The 17,045-nt window shown below is 40.5% G+C and overlaps 2 protein-coding genes across 2 annotated transcripts; both read left to right on the top strand.

The window, feature by feature from the left end:
- Window positions 1–10,069: 10,069 nt before the first annotated feature.
- On the top strand, window positions 10,070–10,743 carry LOC143340949 (putative salivary secreted peptide). Its single transcript, XM_076763396.1, has one exon. It carries the CDS (start codon window positions 10,147–10,149, stop codon window positions 10,546–10,548), a length of 402 nt encoding a protein of 133 aa, XP_076619511.1. The 5' UTR covers window positions 10,070–10,146; the 3' UTR covers window positions 10,549–10,743.
- Window positions 10,744–13,265: 2,522 nt separating this feature from the next.
- Window positions 13,266–14,091, top strand: LOC143340858 (putative salivary secreted peptide). The gene has a single exon (XM_076763224.1). It carries the CDS (start codon window positions 13,334–13,336, stop codon window positions 13,724–13,726), a length of 393 nt encoding a protein of 130 aa, XP_076619339.1. The 5' UTR covers window positions 13,266–13,333; the 3' UTR covers window positions 13,727–14,091.
- Window positions 14,092–17,045: the final 2,954 nt, after the last annotated feature.

Here is a 17,045-nt window from a genome sequence, read left to right as displayed (position 1 = left end):
TTGATTAAGGAAAATTACTGGCGCCAATTTTTCTCTTTCCTTCGCGATAACGACTACGGAAAAAGAACAACAGACGATTGAACTTGATCGATTAAATTACCGCGGAAGGAAAAGCGAATAGATGGAACCGAAAGTAAAGAGTCGGCTTTCTTCCTTCGTTTCTTCCTTCCAGCCATTAATTATTTTTTCCTCCGGAGATAATAGTGGTCTGTCATAACGTCTGCAGATTATGAAACGACTAGAACGGGTAGCAAGGATTTTCTCAAAAATTTGTATCCGCGGAGCGGAGAAAGATAGAAACGATTACCCGCATGTCGACCCACATGCATGCACGTACACCTAACAGGAACGAGATGGTAGAACTAAATTAAGATTTTTTTTACCCCGGTTCGCCCTTTCCACAATGCCACGGAAATAGACTTCCACCGACTCTTTGAAAACTATTCTCATTTTCCGTCGCGAAACTTGACGGAAACGACTGTTGGCGACAAGGGGACAAATTAACGTAATGCCAGATATTTTTCCGATGATACGCTGAAAGAGTTGCGATTCTAACGCATACGAGAGTCTTGTTAGTTCCAGGGCCGACAATCGGTTTTTGCAGAGAAAATACGTGCTTCGTAATCGCATCTGCAGAGAATATCATGGCGAAAAGCAAATAAGCAAAGTATGAAAAGCTGCGTGGAAGCTTGGTTTCGAAATCTATTTCAGACTATTTCGAACGATTTAAACTGTTGTTTTTTTAAACAAATTTTTGATTTCGTCAAGGTGGCATAGTACGTAATGTAAAATTAGGTGCGTCGAATGTTATGAAATTCTGATTTCTCTCGCGACGAGAGTTTTTTCTTGGCAAGTGACACTTCGACCGAACGTTCCCCATCATTTTTTGCGCATTAATGCACTTTTCGAGGAGGGCCGTGGGCCGATGTGTGCGTGCAAGCCTTCGGGGGCTCGCGCGTCGCTTCGCACCGACGACGGGAACGGTTATCCAATATCAAATTAGCGTACGTCAGGGCAAGTTCTTCCGTGGCGTGTGCTCGTGCTCTGTGCACCAAATAACTTCATTTTCGCTGACATAACTTGTAATCGTATAATCTACCGGGCAGTCTGCCCAGAACGAACGGCTCCGTTCTTCGCCGATCACGGAAAATGAGAAACGTCCGCTTTATGTACCGACGCCGATCGTTTAGCCGCAACTGATCCAAATCGAATTTCTGTTAACGTTGAAGGACGCTCGCTCGTTAATCCGTCGAGTCGAACATTTCTCGCGAGATCTTCATTCGATTATCTCCATCTCTGTTTAACGATCTTTGATATAGAAAAATGCCAAGGATTACGAAACGAACGGATATAATGGCTGATTCATGATGTGTGCTCTTCGCGACGATAAGGCTCCGGTTGATAATGAATTATGTTGTTGCACGATAGTTATTTAATAGGAATTGTATGATTCATGAAAAATTATTAGTTTTGCTACGTCCTTTACACGATTATCTTATCGGAGTAATTTTTAGTTTAAGCTAAAAAAGACTGTGTTTACGTTTGATAATAATGGGTATAAATAACATTGTTATGTAACAAAATTTTATTATACCTTGTTTCATGAGTACTATTTTGAACTTGGAAACAAGTTTTATTTATTTTTCATCCATAGCATAAGTTAGGAGGTGTTTAAATTAGAAGTTCCACGCATTATGCATTCCGTGCATTATTTAGTAACTGTAGCGTCGATCTTGTTCAGCCTCTACAGTGTCTTGTATTCTAAGGAAGAAATAATCAAACAACGTTTGCAAGATTAATATTCTTTCCTTTAGTGCATAATTTAGAATCACATGAAAAGATACCTATAAAAATTAAGTCGATACAACGATACGAACGTATCGAACTTAGATACCGCAGAAACTTTTAAGATTACCCCAACAGAATATTTTCTGAAGTTGTCTTCTTTCGTTCTTACTGCTCAAAGCGTTGCGCTCTTATTTGATTCCGAATTGATAACGTTGGTTGTGACATAATAATAGCAGAAGGACTCTAGAGTCCTCGAGTCGTGGGGTAGAAAGTTCCATTTGCCGTAGATTTTATAACCGTAGGTTTTATAACTCGTCCGTGATTGTGTAATGCGCTCGAAGAAAGGTATCACGGAGAAGTAGAAAGAAAGAACGAAATTGTAATCGATCTTCTGCTGGTCGACAAAGTTTCTTTCCGCAGGACGCAATAACGCATCCGTGGATTCTTCGCATGGCCGAGCCGAAGCTCCGTTGTCGGGTAGCAAATGGATAGGTGTTACCTGAGCTAGTTACGGATCCTTCGATAAACACAGACGGACAAACGTTTCCTAATTGTGCTGGGAATTGTTTACGCTACCTCGCAGCACCTTCCGGCTTTCCTGCGTTCATGGCTATTCCGTGTTTGCCTCCCCGTTTCTTGCTCGTCTCTGTCATGTCTTCCGGAAGAATGGACGATGAAAATTTCGCAGGAGGATCAGCGACGGTGGATCTTAATTAAGTCGTTGGTGTCTAGCTCTCCTTGTAGAGAGAATCTTTTCCTTCGTTACGTCATGTTCTTCTAACGGACGAAAGGTTCTGTTTGCAGTATTAATTTCGGGCGATCGCTTTTAGACGTACATTTCGAAATGATCGTAAACCGTAAACATTTCTTCTAGCGATGGGGAATCGAATCTCAATTGTCACGAAACGTGGGAATGCGAGAAAATAGACCGGGGTCTGGTGGAAATTACGGTCAACGCGGAATCTTCCCTGCCAGAAGGCTAGCAGAAAGCATAAATAACAAAGTGCAATTCTTAGAAATGGCTAAAACAAAAATAGGTGGGGAATGCGGTATTTCACCGTACAATTCCGGCGTTAAACAGACGCTGCGCGTATAAATCTCAGGTTGAAAATTTAGATCCGTTCTTACGGATGCTCCCATTTGTTGTGCAACGTTGAAACCGGAACCGGTCGCCTGGTTCTCAACTTCTCAAAAATGCGTGGCGATCGTTGCACGCTCGTTTGGCCCGGCACGCCACATAACTTAACGTCGGTCCTTTTAATATTTCCGTGACACGGTGGACCATTAATCTCGCGTTTGGCACTTGGCTTTCAAACTCCGACGATTCCGTTCATTTTTCTGTTTCTCATTTATCTCGTGTTGTGTCTGGGGTACCGTCGTCGCGACGATACATCGATTTACTGCCGTTTTACCACTGTCGCGGCGCGGCTGCCTGTTTTAACGATGCATAAAGGTACCGGCGCATAAGGAGACCGTTCATGGCGACTGCACGATGGTCGCGAGATAGGATGCACGACAGGTGAGGCATGCAACAAATCGAGACTGGGGTTTCCTCTAGGGGGAAAAAAGAATATCGGTTGTTTAACGCTTCCTCTTGGTGAGGGACCGTACCGATACGCGACGAATTATTGCACCGCTGCCAATCTACGAGGATTACCCACGGCGGGGAAAGGGCCACGGGGACGTCGTTCGACGACTTTACTGCTGCACACGTCGCCCTCCTGAAAACGCATCGACGCCGTTGCAGCTTGAGCTTTCTGAGGCTTAACCGAGAACTTGCGAAAGCGCGGGCGCGCGCGCCATCCAGAATTTCGATTTCACGGGCTTTTCGTGGCGTACCATAATTCGCGGTTTTATCGCGTCGAGTACGGGAATCCGAGTATCGTCAACGAAAATGAAAAGACAGTTGCCCGTCATTGGATCCCCGATCGTTCGATATAACGTGCACTTTCGAGAACATACTTAGCTCAAATTAGAAAATTCGATTCATCAACCTTACGTTATTATTACTAGGTACTGGCGAGGAATATTGGGAAAGCGTGTCTTTTTCTGAGCTATTCGAGGAGACTCATTCCACGTTTTTTATTGTTAATACGTATGCAATATTCTACGTTTCAACTTACATTGTTTGATGTATCATGTATACTCATTTTCTTAGTCACTGAAACTCATTCGCGATTGGTTTTTTTATTAGACACTAAGCTCCAAGGCTTAACGCAAATGATTGATTCTTCCAACTGTTGATCCAAGTTCAAACAATTGAATACGCATGTATGTGTATCTATATGGGCGTAAATATGATACGGAATATTTGGAAATTGTTTTCTGCGAAAACGGAAAAGGTACGCAGGAGCAACAGCGAAAGAAAATTTGATAAATTAATAACGATTGAACGTAATAATGTGGTCGAATCGATCGATTGTTTCGGAGGTCGGGATTGCGGTCGACGCGAGTAACTATTTAACCTTATCGTATTGCGACGAATGCAAATTACGCGTATAAACGTACGCATCGCGTAACTGTTATATTGAACTCTGCTGGGACGAACAGACATCATAAACCAAAACTATCACGGCTCGATGCGCCCAGAGTTTCTCTTCGCGCTGCATCATTGACGAACGATATACGCGTTATGTCGTTTCGAGTCGAAATAAACATATCGTTTATCGCGTTTGTTTAATCAGAACGATGATTCTCTAAAGTCATTTTCGTGAATAATTTTGATAAAGCAACAGCTAGGTCCAGGTGCTCGCGATGAACAAAGATAACGTTACGCAATCGCGTTCAAACGAAGCGGCATTGTTCTGAAAACGATACGAGATTAGAGTAATCTCGTGTGAAGTATATTTCGAAGAAGGAGGACAACCTTCGCACGGTTATTTCGTGTTTGCCCAACACGTGCCACGCTACACACTTAAACGTTGCTGTTTGAATAAACGTTCTAGCGGTTGTTTATACGGAGTATAAATGTTGATTTCGGTAATGCGTAGTGTAAATTTGTCCCCTGATATTTTTGAACACCCTGTACAGACACCTCCGTCCGACGCGCGAAAATTTTGTCCTTTCAGTACGAGTTTGGTATAATATGTTAATTCCCCAAAAGATGTGAACGGCTCCGAGTAATGGAAAAAACTAGTAGCTGTCGCTCTGACTCTTACAGGGACGGCTGGGTAGCTACGAAACTGCAATGGAACTTTTCTGTTCGCCTAATTGTCCTAACGAGTGACCTCAACGCTCATTACTCTCTTATCCCGTCTTTGGTCCAGCACCCTCGCGATTCTTTCATCCGTCGTGCCACAAAACGATCAATGTGCGTTTGATTTGCGGTACTTTCCTCTACTGTTTGGCGTTGGAATAACACAAAGCAAATGATTATAAATTACTTCCTTTATCTATGTTTTGGTCGCGTTTTGGATTTACCCAGGATGTATAACTAAAACGTAAGGTAAACAAGGTAATACCCAGTACAAGAGATAATGGTAAAGTCGTACATTGAATCGTGTAAGCTTACATAACGTGTTTTTTCCTGGAATTAAAATAAGTTTGCGTATCTCGAAGAGAGGCAAAACGTATGTAGATAAAGATAGAAATTTATATTCGCTCCGCATTATTCTCCTACTGATCGTAAGCTAGAATTTCTTTCTCGAAAGATGAAATAACATTCATGGAGGGTGAATACGATTATATTTATCGTGTCACGGAGGTAATGCTTCGAAACGTGCAACGTTTTCTGGTACATCCAAATAATTAACGTCGTTCCGTCGAAATTACCTGCTGTTTCGCCTCATCGATCCTGCGAGCCGTGCCACGATTCATCCTTCTTATCATAATCCAATTACGTTTCACCGAAACGTATCAATTATTCGACGATACGCCGTCCGTTGTTCGATTACGAGAACGGGACGTTTTCGAACGATCGACGGAAAATTCGTCGCTATTCGTCAGGCTGTTACGAACGTCTACGAAAGCGGATTCAGTATTACCGAATATCTCGTTAAGACAGTTGAAATCGAGCCACGCTGCGGATATCCGAAGTACACGAAAGGGGGGATAATTAATGGCAAAAGCATCGCGCTGCTGCTGATATCTTCTGTCCGGTATGCTCGAGACAGGTGCCAGAGATCGAGTAGCCCCCTAGTCAAGGTTCGTCCGTCGAATGAATAATGCGAGCTCACTTGCATTCTACACCGTCGTTCGTAGGTAGGAAGCTAAAGTCGGAGAACTCCGGTTTAACGTTTGTCCTTGTGTGTGCGTAAACGTACGACGCGTTGGTGGATGCACCTGAAAGTAAGACTTCCACGATACTGCTCGTAGAATATGCACGCCTATATTTAGACACACGAGAACCTTCTGAGAATAAACATCCCCATATGCGGTACCATCGAAACAAACCGAAGCGAAACTGGCATTCGTCGTTCGTAGGATTGTTTACAAGCACTCCATTCGTTACAGAGAAATGGACTTTGCGGTAAATTAACGACAGAAGGGCGCAATACCTTGCGACAAAATGGTAGGAATATCCTGGAATATTCATTCGGTGCAAAATAATTACGGAATATTATTTGTCGAAGTTTGTGTATTTAGGGTCAATTAAAAAAGCAATAGAGTATAATGATTACTCTTAAAATACTTAAAGATCGTTTTCTAACTAAAACTTGGTAATTTGGGAAATTTATTTCCACAGAAACTGTTGGGTAATTTTCAAATACACACGCATAGGGCGCTCCTCAAGAATGGGGTGGTTTTTTAGTCAAAAGAAAAGTCGAAGGTATAGAAAAAAATTACTTTGTATAATTTTATATTGGGGAAAAAACGATTTTAAATATCTGTCGAATATGAATTATGAAGTGTCGCCTGAGAAGTTATGCTATGGTAATTGCTGAACCTATGTTCACCGAGTGTGTGTACGACAGGGTTTGCCAACAATTGAGAAAACTGATTTACCAGAATCGTAATTGTTTCGCTAAAAATAGAGACTATGTTATGAGATTCGGTTGCCAGGGTAATTTCACTCTGCGTGTACATTTCATGGCTGTTACGACCCATATTCTGTCATCGTGTATCCAGCAATTGACTTAATGATCCGAGTGAATCTACTCGCGATGCGGGAACTAAGTGCATACACGAGGTAACATATTGGATGCTCACACGGTTAACAAGCACCCGAGCAAACAACCTACAGCGACCTTGACAAAGCAGCTTTAGGTCTTGTAATCAAGAGAGCTTGTAATGTAGGGCGCTAAACATGAAACTTGGCGATCCGTTCTAAAGAGAGATCAAAGGAATGGACGAAAGAACGATTAAGACCGCCACAGCTGGCTATAGAGAACGTCTGACGAAATATGAATATTCGTTTGGGAACAAATATATTAATACTTTATATTATGCGCTCGGTTTACGCGAAAGCCTTTTAACAGTATGAATAAACAAGAATTTATCGGAAAATATTCCCCTCGAGTATACATCCATGGCCCGTTGTCGTAATTAACTACTTAAATTGCTTTTATAGCAATTTAAATCTACATAAGTTAAACTGTTCTATAATACGTTTACGTGGGTGCTTTCAAAGGTTTCGTATCGAGAGTTTGCGAACGCAACCTATCGAAGGTTCATAGCACCTGAAGGTGTGTGTGTGTGTGTGTATGCATACCACGAACAGAGTACACACGGCAGGATAGAGTATTAGATGGAGTTAGGTTACTCGTGAATTATAAAGATCACCGTCAATTACGAGATTGAATCCAAACACGTTACATATGCCGTTCGATCGTTCTGAATAATAATTATTACCTTAATCTAGAAAGATAACCGTACATAGATCGATTCAGAGAATTACGATATTTATTGAACCTCTCGGAATAGAACAAAGCAAATTTAACGTTCGCAGAAACTCGTACGTTACACCTGTCCTCGCATAAACGAATACTGGCCTGATAAAACTGTTTACGAACGGTATCTGAAATGTACATACGCTTGACTACATCTCTGAAGATGAGTCAGAGACAATGTTTCGACAAACATGTAAGACACAGGAATATAACGTGCAGCAGAAACGCAATGATAAGTCGAGGAATGCTCAAATTTGCAGTTTCATTTAAGCATTAATTTATTCTATCTATATTCTTACTTAAAAAAGCTTCTGTTTGCACGATATGCAATTCTTTGTTGAAATAACTTGTTTATCGTTAACAATAATCGATAGATATATCGTAAATCTACAAGTACTCGTTTCTAGAATAAATACTTCCAGTATTGGGAAATAGAATGAGAAAATCAAGAGAAAATCACGGTAAGTGGTCCGATAAACCGATTGCTGGTTAGTATTTAAACGACGAAGTAGCAGTTTTCGCATTATTACTCAGTCTGCTCCACTGTCGTGGTATAAACGTGATTTTATAGTTGTGCGTTCACGAAAAGTCCATCATGTCGGCTCAGAAAGTTCTGGTTTGCTTGGCAATAATTGCCGTTGCGATTTTCGCTACGCAAGTAGACTCGTTTGGTCAACCGGGTTACGCCAATAATGCAACAAACAAATCTCACAACTTGATCATTGGATACCGAATGCCTGGAGATAGGCTTGTTCTGAGACAAAGCGTAGTCAGGAGCTCGTCCTGGATGCAGATTGTTACCGATCGGAGGACCATCAACACTCCGAGATTCTACCGCATTTCCATGATTAATGCTAGGGACATGAAAACCGATGGCAAGGGTGCATACGCCACCCTTGTATCCGGTGGTCCAGGATACAATAATGCTACTCTCACATTCAAGAGTCAACGGGGACAGGGAATCAACTTTGTTCTTGAAGTGTACGCTCGTAGTTAAACTAATTTTGCTGGATTAATATGAACCGTTTCGTTCAGCCCAATGAGTTCTTTTCTTTCAGTCGAAAGTATCTTACTTGTTAAAGAGCTGTCATTCCTTTCTGTATCATGAACCATGCTTTGGATAATTTGTTCCCATAACTTTTAATTTGTATTGTTATGCTATGTTGAAGAAACAATAAAATTTTGGAAATTCGTGTACCAACCAAGTTTATTGTTATTACTATAATATCGTTATCTTCTAAAAGTGTATATTCGAACGGGAAATATTTTCTGTGAAAAAGGCTTCTGTTCGAACGACATACAATTATTTATCTAAATAACTTGTTTATCGTTGACGATCCAATCGATAGATAAATCGTAAATTCACAAGTACTTGTTTCTAGAATACATGCTTCCAGTATCGGTAAATAAAATGAGAAAATGGTATCGCGATAAGTGGTCTGATAAGCCGATCACTGGTTAGTATTTGAACGACGGAGCAGTAGGTTTCGCATTATTGCTCAGTCTGTTGAACTGTCGTGATATAAGCGTGATATCAAAGTTGTTGTGCGTTCACGAAAAGTCCATCATGTCGGCTCAGAAAGTTCTGGTTTGCTTGGCAATAATTGCCGTTGCGATTTTCGCTACTCAAGTAGACTCGTTTGGTCAACCGGGTTACGCCACTAATGCAACAAACAAATCTCACAACTTGGCCGTTGGATACCGAATGCCTGGAGATAAGCTTGTTCTGAGACAAAACGTAGTCAAGAGTTCGTCCTGGATGCAGATCGTTACCGTACAGAAGACCTTCAACACTACGCGATTCTCCCGCATTACCTTGGTTAATGCTCTGGACCAGAAAACCAACGGCAAGGGTGCATACGCCACCCTTCAATCCGGTGGTCCAGGATACAGTAGTGTCACGCTCGCATTCAAGAGTCAACGGGGACACGGAATCAACTTCGTTGTTGAACTGTACGCACGAGCTTAAACTAATTTCGATGGATTAATATCATCCGATTCACTCAGGTCAATCTGTTCTTTCTCTGTCGAAAGTCTTGTTAAAGATTTGTCATTCCTTTCTGTATCATGAACCATGCTTTGGATAATTTGTTCCCATAACTTTTAATTTGTATTGTTATGCTATGTTGAAGAAACAATAAAATTTTGGAAATTCGTGTGCCAACCAAGTTTATTGTTATTACTATAATATCGTTATCTTCTAAAAGTGTATATTCGAACGGGAAATATTTTCTGTGAAAAAGGCTTCTATTCGAACGACATACAATTATTTATCTAAATAACATGTTTATCGTTGACGAACCAATCGATAGATAAATCGTGAATTCACAAGTACTTGTTTCTAAAATACATGCTTCCAGTATCGGTAAATAAAATGAGAAAATGGTATTGCGGTAAGTGGTCTGATAAGCCGATCACTGGTTAGTATTTGAATAACGGAGCAGTAGGTTTCGCATTATTGCTCAGTCTGTTGAACTGTCGTGATATAAGCGTGATATCAAAGTTGTTGTGCATCCAGAAGAAACCCATCATGTCGGCTCAGAAAGTTCTGGTTTGCTTGGCAATAATTGCCGTTGCGATTTTCGCTACTCAAGTAGACTCGTTTGGTCAACCGGGTTACGCCACTAATGCAACAAACAAATCTCACAACTTGATCATTGGATACCGAATGCCTGGAGATAGACTTGTTCTGAGTCAAAACGTAGTCAAGAGTTCGTCCTGGATGCAGATCGTTACCGAACAGAAGACCTTCAACACTACGCGATTCTCCCGCCTTACCTTGGTTAATGCTCTGGACCAGAAAACCAACGGCTACGGTGCATACGCCACCCTTCAATCCGGTGGTCCAGGATACAGTAATGTCACGCTCGCATTCAAGAGTCAACGGGGACAGGGAATCAACTTCGTTGTTGAACTGTACGCACGAGCTTAAACTAATTTCGATGGATTAATATCATCCGATTCACTCAGGTCAATCTGTTCTTTCTCTGTCGAAAGTCTTGTTAAAGATTTGTCATTCCTTTCTGTATCATGAACCATGCTTTGGATAATTTGTTCCCATAACTTTTAATTTTTATTGTTATGCTATGTTGAAGACACAATAAAATTTTGAAAACTCGTGTATCAACCAAGTTTGTTGTTACTACTATAGCATCCTTAAAATGGAGAACAAGAACATAAAATAAAATTATATTTATATGTATTGTCCTTGTCTGATTATTTATTTAAGTATTTTCGATTTGATCATATCTTATATCCCATGCGCTGAGTCCACTTTTCTGCAGCAACACAGAAATTGTTTGGAAAATACTGATCGTATATAAATATTTTTCTTCGAATACACTTTCTCTTATATCATTCATAACAATGGGTTTCGATGTAGAGTGAGACTGAATTCATTCGTTCTACGACAAAAATAATTCATTTCAGGTAGAAAAACACTCAATAAATATTCTGTAACATTTATGCATGGTACGCTATTGTTTTCATCTTTCTATTGTTTATTGATTATTGATTTCTTTTTACAGTAGTTTGTACAATTTTTTATGTATGAAAATCACAAAACAATAACCATTACTGAAATGTTTGTATTTGTCAATTTAAAATTGATAAAGTTGTGTCAGAGAATGCTAATAATTAAGATATCACGAATGTGAAATATTTCTGCTAAATTTTATTAAGTTTCAACGAAATGCGCATAAGTTATCGTCTACAACGTTCTGAAATGTATTATTTCAAGCGAAACGCGATGAAAGTTTTTGAAACTGTTATTTCGATGATAAAGCTGAAAACTTGTATTGTACTTTGAATCAGCTATTCCGGTACTATAATACTTTTTAGCAGCGAAAAGTTTACTCCTGGCCAAGTTTTCCTGTCGTTTAGCTTGCCTAGCCTTTCGTAGTATTTTGCGCTTGGGCTCCCACGATGAAAATACGTGCCTCGTATCTATAATGTCAATAGCATCGGGACTAATAATAATTCGGATAACTTTCCAATTTTAAGGTAATTATTCTCTTTTAAATATTGTTTCCCGATTTTTGAGATTCTAAATGATTCGAGTGAATCTGCTTATGGTGCGGGAACTAAGTCTATACCCGAGGTAACGAAGTCACTCGGTTAACAAGTATAGTAGCAAGCAACCACCGACGACCTTGACGAAGCATTAGCTCACATAATTAAGAGAACTTGTGATGTAGGGCGGTAAACACGGAACTTCGTAACCTGTTCTACCGAAAGATCGAGAACACGCACAGAAGAACGATCAAGATCGGAAGAGCCGAGTACAAAGAACGTCAAAAGAAATTCGTTTGTACCAACTAATACTCTGTACATATTATGCGATCAGTTTGCACGGATGCCTTTTAAGATCACGAATAAACAAACCTGTCATCGCAAAATATTCCTCTAAGCGTACAGTCATTTCCCGTTATCATAATTAATCCTCGCCGCTCCAAAAACGATTTTCTCGGTTTTGCTTTTTCTAAGTCTACGATATTCCCGATTTTTTAAGTCTCATATATAAAATAAACAAATTTAATTCTTCAAATAAATAGCAAAGCACAGTATTTGATTGCTTGTACAGCTATAAAGTCTACTGCATACATACATTTAAATCTTTTAAAGATCGTCACGACCATCCGTAACACAAAAGTCCACACGGCTATCGGGGAATTAACTAGGTAACTTACTTTTACAGCAATTTAGATCCATGTAAGTTTAACTATTTCGTAATACGTTTACGTGAGTGCTTTCAGAGGTTTCGTATCGGGAGTTTGCGAACGCAACCTATCGAAGGTGCATAGAAACCAAAGGTGTGTGCACGCGTTTGCATACGATGAACAAGGCACACACAGCGGGATGCAGCATTAGATAGAGTTAGGTTGTTCATGAATTATAGAGATCGCCATCTATTACGAAATTGAGGCCAAACACCTTACACGCGGCAGTCTATCCTTGATAATAATGCTTACCGCCTGTATCTGTAAAGATATCGGTAAACAGATCGATTCGATGAATTACGATATTTATTAAATTTCTAGGAACAGAGGGGAACCGAATTTAACGTTCCCAGAAATTTGTACATAATACGTGTTCTTACGTTCGCGAATAATGGCGCGATAAAATTTGCATCGGTGAACGATTGGTGGAATATTTTACGATAAAAGGCATGTTTATTCATGCTGTTAAAAGGCTTGTTTGCGAATGATACCGCGAACATTTGTATGTTTGATTATGTTTCTGGAACTGAGACAGGATCTAAAAAAAGATTCCAACTCACAGGTATGAAACTAGAATATAAAATATAGCAGAATCATTAAGATAACTGGAGGAAATGTTTCTCAATTATATATTATTCGGGGAATATAAATTTCAATTTCTGCATGGTTTAAATGTTAAATTTATAATCTATGGATGAGAACGTAGATATTTATCTCTGTTGCAAAATCAATTTATTTGTCGCTAATGAGGGTCAATCGATAACAAACTCAAAAAAAAGTGGAAACATTTAGAAGCACATTTTCTTAGAAGGAACCTTATTAGTTGAAGTAATGTAGATTCTTATAATCATATCGAGATAAGTGAACTGATAAGGCGATCGGTGGTGCTATTTAAGAGACGAAGCAGCAAACTTTGCGCGAATACTCAGTCGGCAGCGCTGTTGTGATAAAAAAAAGTGATTATAAAATTCGTGCGTGTCGGTAGAAGAAAAATTCACCATGACAACTCAGAAGACTATGCTGTATTTGACGATATTGGTTATTGCCGTGTCCGCCACGGAAGTAAACTCTTTATGGGGTTCCAACAATAACGGAAACAAGTCCCATAATCTGATCGTCGGATACCGAATGTCTGGCGACAGGCTCGTTCTGAGACAAAACGTAATCAAAAATTCGGCTTGGATGAGGATTGTCGTCGAGGAGAAGACCTTCAACACTTCGATGTACGATCGCATCACCACGGTTCAAGCTCTCGATCAGAAGACCAATGGCAACGGTGCGTACGCTAGCCTAACCGCTGGTGGTCCAGGATACTCCTTCGTCACTCTTAGATTCAAGAGTCAAAGGAGCCATGGAATCAACTTCGTCGTCGAATTGTACGCGCGACCTTAAACCACCCAATTTGGAATTTGTCAAATCCGCTTATTAACGATTTGTCGTCTAAGAGAACCAAGTTTTGCGATAATTTATTTGCATAACTTTTAACTCGTAACTTCACTTTACGCAATGTTAAAAGAACAATAAAGTTTTGGAAATTCTTATGTCGATCGAATCGATTGTTATTACCACGAAAGTGTCTAGCTTTTAAATTTCATCCACTCACTTTAATTTTCCAGAAGTAAACTTAAAAATGTATCATTCCCTTTCGTAACATGAATCATGCTCTAGTTAATTCATTTCGATAACCTTTAATTTGTAACTTGTGTTAAGAAAAACAACGATGTTTCTTAACGTTATTCGGTGAAAAGTGTGAAAATTACAAAACCACGTCACCAATAGAGAAATAAACTTTTTCAAATATTCCAATCCTCCAGTTCTCCAAAATATCTCTGTTATTTCCAATTCCCATCCATTCGCGATTTATGTTGATAATAACGTAATTAAAGGAATTTTAAGACCTTCGTCGAAGAACAGATTGCTAAAGTCATCGATGCCCTTTTCATGTACGCTAATCAACGAAATCCTGTTAGCTCCGATAACGCTTCCCTTCGTTCCTTTTCGATTCTACTGCGCTCGAAGCAGAATCCCGGCGTAGATGTTTCTAAGAGGTAGAGGGATCTTCCGTTTCTAAGGCTTACGTACAAAGTACATTTTGTGCATGCATGCGTGGCGGCACGGAGGAGGAACAACCGACTGGAAAATTGTTGTCGCTTCTCGGGGCATTCTACCATGGGGATCCGACCGACGCGACGGGGTGAAACTTCGAATCGAGTTGAGGGCCACTGAAATTGGTGGTGGTATCTCAAGCTTGCGAACGACCATTTCGTTAACCTATTTATTCTATCTCCATTCCGCTAACGTCGCTGCCCGGAGTGACTAGTTTGTCCGCAGTTCCAACCTTCTCAAAACGCGCCCCCGATCCGCAGGGAAATGCAGTTTTCTTCGTCATGGATTGCTCTTTAACGACGTCAGCCGCTGGGACATTAGTGGACATCCACTTCGTAAATAGGTACAAACTTGTTAATTAGCTTAAACACTGTAGCAGTGGAATTTCATATCAACGTTGCTCGAAGTGAAACCCATCGCATCGGCAGATACCAGTCGCGCGTGTATCGCTGTTTGCGTGGTCGTTTGCGAGCAATCCATTACATCCTCTAGGGTCGTTATTTGTATTTCTGATTCAGATACAGTATCGCCTTATACGACACGAAATAGACAGATCGTCGAATTCGTCACGAAATGATTTTATCAGGACGTTTCGTAAGTCTTCGAATACTTTGGTGTATGAACTTTGATAAAATCAATGTCCCGAATCGAACGAAACGATTTAGGGTACCAGAAGATGGCTATCCTGTAGATAATATTATTCCTTGAATTAAATTTACGTATGCGAAACGATCTGATATCGAGTGTGTGGTATTAATAAACACAGAAGAAAGTTGATTACGCAGAAGTATATCGAACTACCGGGAGTTTTCCAAGTATAGAGACAAAGAGATCGATAACGCACAGTTCGGTTCTCATTTACTACAATCCTACAAGGTGCTATATGCGAACACTGAGAACGCACAAGTGAATCAACATGTGCATTGTTAGACAGAAATAGTAACGCCGTCTACTATTTCCACGACGCGCAAAAATAGTCTAGTCAATAAGGAATTGTAAAACTTTCGCTTCAACACCTAGTACGTTTAGGTATCTATATATAAGTCAACGACTCTAGAGTTCTCGGTTCACCTGATATTTTTTACATTAATATCGACCGACTCTCTGAAACTTTTCGATGCAAACGCATTAGATACGGGTCACTGGATTTTTCGATTCCTCCAATCTAACAAACGTTCGAACAACGCAGCGGGGTTAAACGTTGCAAGATTATTGGAAAACAATTGTACACTGTGGCCTGCCACACGATAGCAAAGTACAAATTGGCTCTTTGCGTTCAATCTCATTTTTCATTTCGAAGTAATCGTCTCTGATAAGAAAGTGTAAGCGTGTTGAGGTTCCCATGCATCGGAAGCACTCGACCGCAGACCCATCGGTTGCGCGTAATGCGAAAGCGTAAGGACCACCGTGCGTGGTCGTAAACCTGTCCAGCGAACTTTTGGTTATTGCTTGTAAAGTTGCGAAAGTGACGAGCAAACGTGCAGGCGAAACATCGTTTGGCAGACAATTCGATGACAGGTTCGGGCGAGAACGAACCGACGAATGAAAGCGTGTTTACACGAGCGTACATCCAGTCGCTCCTACAAAAGAACTGGCCGTCAAACCGAAACCGCAGCCACCATTATCGGGCAATTTTAAACAGAAAGTCGTAGTTACGGTTCTCGCGTTTTAAGCTCCGCGTTCGTCAAACGACGCGACACGTTCCTTCGATTGCCGGGATTCGTGTAAACACGGTATTAATGACGGGAACGTTACAAAGGCAGAAGAGGAAATCCGCCCCCGCGACGCTCAGGGCTGAAAGAGGAACGAGAAACATTTTTAGTCGAATGGCGAAAAAAAGAAACGAACGTGTTCGACATATGCCACCTGTAATATCACCTGTCTAACGCAAGTCAGCCGAGTTACAGACGTTACGCAGCGCATCCCCGATGAAATGGTTTTAATGGATTGGCCAACTGACTTGCGTTTTCTGTTTGATGCTCGTCGCGACTCGAGCAAATCTACTGTAAAAGCTGACGAACTTAAAGATTCATCCATACGAAACCTGAGGTTGCACTTTCGACCAATTGTAATTATTGAGCACATTATGTATTTCGTATAGAGACATCTTTCACCTTTAATATTCAGTTGAAAAAGAACTACGATTTAATATACTAGTAATAGAAATAAATATTTTTCAATGTTTCTTCCTTTTCCTTTAATGTTCTAAGTAGATGCTCATTTTGCTTATTGGTTAATGCAGTGTATTCCTGCGTGTATTCCATGCAGATTACTATTAAATAACTTGGAGTGCTGTTTTGAAGCAAACGTGCTTAGCTACTTTTGGATCGTTTGAGCATCAGCCTTAGGAGCGTTTAGGTATTTGATGCTTAGCCTTTGGTACCAATTCTACCTACTGATTAGCCGCAACCGTAAGATCACAGACCGTGCATTGGCGCAGTCACGACGTAAGTCAACTGTGTTGCCCCATGCGGTCAGCTCGTTAACCGGTATGAACTGCACTTCGACCACTTACGTAATCTACGTTTATGCATATGAGAAACACGATTAACTGATATCCTTTGATAGAATTCCTCTTAGAGAAAATCGCATTACCACTCGATCC

The sequence above is a fragment of the Colletes latitarsis genome, chromosome 4 (genome assembly GCF_051014445.1).
Source record: "Colletes latitarsis isolate SP2378_abdomen chromosome 4, iyColLati1, whole genome shotgun sequence".
In the NCBI taxonomy this organism is placed as follows: Eukaryota; Metazoa; Arthropoda; class Insecta; order Hymenoptera; family Colletidae; genus Colletes; species Colletes latitarsis.
Note: the sequence above shows the minus strand (reverse complement) of the source record. Positions and strands in the feature narration are given on the sequence as shown.

Coding starts and splice junctions, on each gene's coding strand:
- LOC143340949 (XM_076763396.1), top strand. CDS start 10,147: ATGTCGGCTCAGAAAGTTCTGGTTTGCTTGGCAATAATTGCCGTTGCG.
- LOC143340858 (XM_076763224.1), top strand. CDS start 13,334: ATGACAACTCAGAAGACTATGCTGTATTTGACGATATTGGTTATTGCC.